Below are 5,888 nucleotides of genomic sequence, written 5' to 3'. Positions count from 1 at the left end.
AAACTAAGCATCCGATTTGAATAATCTAAAAAACTTTCTGCTTGTATTGACAGAACAATTGCTTTTGAGGATAAAAAACTCTAACATCTTTTTTCATTTTCCATAAAATATTTTTGTAATTTTGGATTCTAAAATACAAAAAATTACCCAGACTAAGCATAGTCTAAGGGCAACTTTTGTACAAATGTTTACCCAAGTGCGTTTAGACCGTTTACGTACTGAAGCGTTTTTCCAATTGTGAAAACTATTGAAAAATGTGAAAATGCCGCCAAGCTGAACACAGTATAAGTGAAAATGTCGAACAGAATTATTTGCAAATGCGTTTAGACTGTGACTATACGGGAGCACTTTTTCAATTTTTTGCAAATTAGGCAGCTATTTTTTTTTTGAAATTGAATTCGAAATGAAATGACGATTGTTAATGTTCTGGAGATAAATTGATTGATGATTTGCATTTGATTTGCTCATAAATAACAAGATAGCAAAAATAGTGAAAGTTACAGTATTTGTAATAATGTATTTGAAAACGTTTAAAATTTCTCGAATATTTCACGGTACGGGAAGTTCTAGCAATTTGCTTTAAGGCACGATGCCATACACCACTAGTTTTTTAAATGATTTGAATTTTAATTTTAATTCTAGCTAAAGTTCTAGAACTCCCTTATATACTTCAAACAAATAATTTTAACTTTGCAATTCAGTTTATATAATTCTTAGAAATATGAGATAAGATCCTTCATTCTAACTTTGCTTGATTAAGTTTTGTTTATTCACTTTTCATGTAAACATATATAAACGTCGTCGTCCAATTCAAAAGCTTTTATATTACGTCTATAAAATACCAATAATGAAAGTTACAGTATTTGTAATAATATATTTGAAAACGTTTAAAATTTCTCGAATATTTCATTACGGTACGGGAAGTTTCAGCAATTTGCCTTAAAGCACGATGCCATACACCACTAGTTTTTATCTAGTAATTTTTAAAATTTATATTTGGTCATTTCCTCCTGGGTTGCTCTCTCAAAAACAATACATCTATGCCATTTATTATAACATTTAAAAAAATCTATGTCATTTACATAACATAGACATTTATACATTAACATAGTGTAAAATTTAAAAAAATCTATTATCATCTATTAATTTCTTCCACCAACTCCCAGTCTATATATATAGAGGGGTACTTAATTTCGAGTGCTATTTCGAATAACCCGCAGAGAGTCCGACTACTCCGCCGAGTACACACTACTGACGTGTCTCTCCACCGGGGCAGTGGGGGAGTGATGTGGCGTTTTAGGATCGTCGTCGTCGTAGTCGTCGTCGTCCACTCACTCACTACACTAATTAGTGGAGCGGATAAAGCATTTCTATCTAACGTTGATTCAATAATAACTTGCGATAAACGATATATATATGGAATATATGATAGTAATAATTTAGGGATGGAAATATTTTATTTTGCATTGCGATTTTTATCAATAGTTGATCAGGATGTTGATTAATTCTATTAAAGCAAGAGTGGATTTTAGGTACTATATTTAGTACTTTAGGTACTATACTATATTTAGTATTTTTTATGTAAAATTTCTTCAGGCGTGACTAAGGAGTAACAAAGCGAAAGTGCAACGAAAGTGCGTTACGCCACAAATACTTATTCATCATTGGCCATAGATCGAGATCGTTTTGTGGCGTGTATACTGTGTTATATCGTCGAAATATATTACAAAGTTGTACATTTGTTGTATTAATAAATAACGAATTACACATATTAAGAAACATTATACTGAATTTTCAGCGTATTAGAATCATATATACGTCCTGACAAGCTCGTTTAAAAGTTTCTTCAAAAATGTGGACTCCGGAAATTTTAATGCCGAAAGTGTCTGTGCACGTTTTGATAAAATGTGTTTTAAATGTCTAAATATACTAAATTACCAATATTTCAATATTTAATATTTTTATAGATATATTAAAAAATGACTCACCAAAATTACAGCATTCTAGTACGATCCTGACGAGCTCCGTACAAATCTGAAATTAAAAGAAATAAGTATTAATATTGTATGCTTATCTCTGAAATCTAAATAATAGTTTTAAAATTTAGATATAGCTCTAAATTCTAGACATATATTTAAAATTTAGATAAAGTTCTGAAATTTAGATATAGCCCTAAATTTTAGAGACAGCTCTAAATTTTAGAGTAAGTCAAAAATTGTAGAGACAGCTCTAAATTTTCAGATACAGCTCTAAAATTTAGATACAACAGCTCTAAATTTTAGACACAGCTCTCAATTTGAAAGTAAGTCCATAATTTTAGAGTCAGCTTTCAATTTTAGAGTAATTCCAAAATTTAAAAGACAGCTCTAAATTTTAGAGTGTATCCAAAATTCAAGAAACAGCTCTAAATTTTAGAGTAAGTCCAAAATTTTAGAGACAGTTCTCAATTTTGAAGTAAGTCCAAAATTTTAGAGATACAGCTCTAAATTTTAAAGATGCAGCTCTAAATTGGAGACAGGGCTCTAAATTTTAGACAGGGCTCTAAATTTTAGAGACAGCTCTATATTTTCGATACAATAGCTCTAAATTTTAAAGATACAGCTCTAAATTTTAGAAATACAGCTCTAAATTTTAGAGATATACCTCTTAAAATTTAGATATAGCTCTAAATTTTAGAGACAACTCTCAATTTTAGAGTAAGTCCAAAATTTAAGAGACACTTCTAAATTTTAGAGTCACTTCTAAAAATTTTAGAGACACTGCTAAATTTTATAGACACTTCTAAATTTTGGAGACACTTCTAAATTTTAGAGACTCTTTCATATTTTAGAGACACTTCTAAATTTTAGAGACACTTCTAAATTTTAGAGTAAGTTCAAAATTTTAGAGACAGCTCTAATTTTTATTTACAACAGCTCTAAAATTTAGAAACGACAGCTCTGACATTTGAATACAACAGCTTTAAAATTTAGAGAAACAGCTATAAAATTTAGAGATACAGCTCTAAAATTTAGAGTTAGTGCTCTAAAATTTAGAGCTCTATCTCTATATGTAAACTTGAAGATACTTCTAAATTGTAAATTCAATTTTAGAGATGTCTAAAATTTCAGAGATATATCTAAATTTTAGTGAGATATGTAAATTCTAGAAATATTTCTAACTCTTGGAGATTATTCTAAATTTAGATATCTTTGAATTTTGGAGATATTTAAATTTTAGAGATAGCTCTAAATTTTAGAGATCTATCTTAATTTTAGACATGGAACTAAAATTTAGAAAACATTTTAGAGAAAATAGATTTTTCTCAAATTCAGAATGCTCTGAATTATAAAAAATTTAAAAAAAGAGATAGTTGTAAATTTTAGTAAATTTTAGAAAAATAGTTCTCAATTTTAGAGAATTTTCGAGAAGAGATAGCTATAAATTATAGAGAACTTTAGAAAAGAAATTATTACTATAAATCTAAAAAGATGGTTCTAAAATTTAGAAAACTTTGAAAAGAGATAGTTCTAAATTTTAGAGAATTTAAAAAAGATTTTTCTAAAGTTTAGATATAATTTAAACTTTAGAGAATAATAGAAAGGACATTGTTCTAAATTCTAGAGTATTTAAAAAAAATCGTTCTAGTTTTTAGAGAATTTTAGATAATAAATTATTTTTAATGGTAGTTCTAAATTTTTGAAAATTTGAAAAAAAGATTGTTCTAAATTTTAGATATAATTCCAAACTAGTTAGAACTGTGAGGACAATTACAACTCTTAAAACTAAAAAAATATTACAACTGTGAATGTAACTTAAAAAATGTAAATACAAATACAAACAGAACTACCGGAATATTTTGGTCATTATCTAATTCGTGACTTTTTCGTTTGTTTTAATTTTCACCCCTAAATTCGACAAAACCTCTCTTTTCCAACCCACTACTTGAAGAGGAAATTAGTGTCGGATAATAGAACAAGGACCGTCGAATTTTGTTTGCATTGACCGTCAAGTCCGAGGACAATTCAGGACAACCCTAAAATTGAAAACCGCCCTTTTCCTCCACCGGAAAAGTCGATGGGTTGAGGGACAAGTTGTCTAGGACGATTCTATTTCTGTTGTCATCGGGGAATTAATAAAGGACTAATAAAGGACTAATAAATGCATGTGATGGACTACAGGACTAGGTAAATGATATAGCAGATACTTGGTAATAACAAATACTAGGATTATTTTACCACTACCCCCGACTATAGTTTTCACAAACTACATGAGTCCTTTACCTTAGTAATCCTCCTCCTTTAGAACCATAATCAAACTATCATTACGACCCAAATATATTTATTTATAGTTATCAGGAGAGAGACGCAGGATTCGGTCAATCTGATATTAATATGTTATTCAACTCAACTATCCTTAAAAGGTCCTTTAGAAAGGAATCTGCTGGTTGAGTTGCCTTATATTTTCTGGTTCTCATTTCTAGCAATATCTATCTACTGTGAGAGAGTATTAAATATGCATGGAGCAAATGGAGGGATTGGAGGGATTGGAGGATTGGGGGGTTGGGGGATGAGAAAGTTGCAGGGAAAAGCCTAGATGAGATGGAGAAGAAAATCGCAGACGAAATAAGTTGATAAATAATACTAGATTTGTTTATTTATTTATCAAAGAAAAAACGAAAACAGCCAGAAAATGGACTTGCTTCAAGTTTTTTCGACGTTGCAGTCACTCTGAATCGTTTGGTCAAGAAATTCGTCCAGATATATATATATATATATATATATATACTAGCTGACCCGACAAACGCTATCTTGCCATCAAAAATATTTTACCGCTTTGCAGAAGTTCTTATAACATACGTGATATATTAATAATAATGTTATACATTTATTACCCAATTTTCTTTACATTTCGATAATTAATTCCAACGCATCATAATGTTTGTTTATTTTAATTTTATTTATGTCAAATAGTGAAATATTTTTTTTAATCAATGAATAAATTAGATTTTAGTCTGAATCAACGCAGTACCATTATCTGAATATATAATACTTTATATAAATATCAGACTTCTTACTTTTGCATTTAATTTAAAAATATTAAATGTCAATTTCATATATCCAGTATGCACTAAATTTATAAATGTCAAAGTATTTCCGTCTTGGTCGAAAATTAATATAATATGATATAATTTATATCAATAATTTGATTGGCAATATTGCCTATAACATAACTTGGAATAAATAATTTATTTGTTTCTTATTCATTTTTTTTTTTGAACTGTCAAAATTTGGTTTATTATTAATGTTAAATTCAATATGTCGCTTTTTTATTGTGATCTATAATGTTTTAATCACTTATCATATAAATTTTCGACTATAAATTGATATTCATACTATCCCTGAAACTAACATGGATAAAGTTCTGAGAAATCCGAGTCCAAATCTATGAAATGTTTGATTTTTGGCACTTTTATTAATTTTTTATCAATTTTCGTACTGTAAAATAATGGATGATTATTTATCAAAATTGTAATATTTAGACTATAATTTTAGATGAATATGCTATCTACTTTGGCATAGTAATTATTATTATTATTTTTTTTTTTGAAACCAAGTGAAACATAAATATACTCGTATTTATTCGATATTTTTCCATAAATATCCGATTTATGACATTGTTTTCAATTATTTTTAATTTATTTTGAATTAGCAAATGTCAAAAAATATAATTTATAATATAATGTAATTAAAATATGCATTAAATATTGTCTATAAATAGTATATCATTTTATAAACAGTATTTATTACTTTGGCGCTTGATATGGGTATGAATTTGTAATAAAATATATTCTTTCTGACAAATAGTTAAAAACTTGTTATAATTTTCAAAATTATTTGACATTTTAT

The 5,888-nt window shown here is 27.8% G+C and overlaps 1 protein-coding gene across 1 annotated transcript in view; it reads left to right on the top strand.

The window, feature by feature from the left end:
* The window catches only part of LOC113389722 (lachesin-like), a 12,574-nt gene extending 7,999 nt beyond the window's left edge, over positions 1-4,575 (top strand). The window contains exon 5 of the mRNA XM_026626736.1: positions 4,331-4,575. Coding sequence (XP_026482521.1) covers positions 4,331-4,575 — 245 coding nt within the window. The remainder of the gene's footprint in view (positions 1-4,330) is intronic.
* The last annotated feature ends 1,313 nt before the right edge of the window (positions 4,576-5,888 follow it).

This window comes from Ctenocephalides felis, unplaced genomic scaffold (genome assembly GCF_003426905.1).
Source record: "Ctenocephalides felis isolate EL2017-DRISC unplaced genomic scaffold, ASM342690v1 CF-g0.4_SCAFFOLD_03573, whole genome shotgun sequence".
Lineage (NCBI taxonomy): Eukaryota > Metazoa > Arthropoda > Insecta > Siphonaptera > Pulicidae > Ctenocephalides > Ctenocephalides felis.
The sequence above is the reverse complement of the archived record's forward strand: the minus strand, read 5'-3'. Positions and strand labels throughout refer to the sequence as shown.